Source organism: Haliaeetus leucocephalus, unplaced genomic scaffold, assembly GCF_000737465.1.
Source record: "Haliaeetus leucocephalus isolate CR32 unplaced genomic scaffold, Haliaeetus_leucocephalus-4.0 Scaffold149, whole genome shotgun sequence".
NCBI classification, from domain to species: domain Eukaryota; kingdom Metazoa; phylum Chordata; class Aves; order Accipitriformes; family Accipitridae; genus Haliaeetus; species Haliaeetus leucocephalus.
In genome coordinates this window covers 749,018-749,300 of record NW_010972585.1, presented here as the reverse complement: position 1 = coordinate 749,300, position 283 = coordinate 749,018, and the positions used below count along the sequence as shown (strand labels likewise).

The 283-nt window shown below is 72.1% G+C and overlaps 1 protein-coding gene across 2 annotated transcripts in view; it reads left to right on the top strand.

Annotated features, from left to right (window-relative positions):
- The first annotated feature begins 58 nt into the window (after positions 1-58).
- Positions 59-283, top strand: part of CDK19 (cyclin-dependent kinase 19) — a 127,603-nt gene continuing 127,378 nt past the window's right edge. For both annotated transcript variants that reach the window (XR_773999.1, XM_010561652.1), the window contains exon 1: positions 59-268. Coding sequence is in view for 1 of the 2 variants with exons in the window: in XM_010561652.1 (XP_010559954.1) it covers positions 141-268 (128 nt within the window). In the remaining variant the exon portion in view is untranslated. The remainder of the gene's footprint in view (positions 269-283) is intronic.

The window sequence follows — 283 nt, the reverse complement described above, 5'->3', positions numbered from 1 at the left end:
GCGCCTTCCCCTTCACCTCCCTGCCCGCCGCCCCCGCCTGAGCCCCGGAAATGGCGGCGCCGGGAGGGGGCTCCGCCAGCCGGGGGTGCTGATCCGGCCGCCGCGTCCCTTACCCATCCCTCCCCGCCCATGGGCGAGACATGGACTACGAGTTCAAGTCGAAGCTGGCGGCCGAGCGCGAGCGGGTGGAGGACCTGTTCGAGTACGAGGGCTGCAAAGTGGGCAGAGGCACCTACGGGCACGTCTACAAGGCCCGCCGCAAGGACGGGTAAGGGCCGGGCCG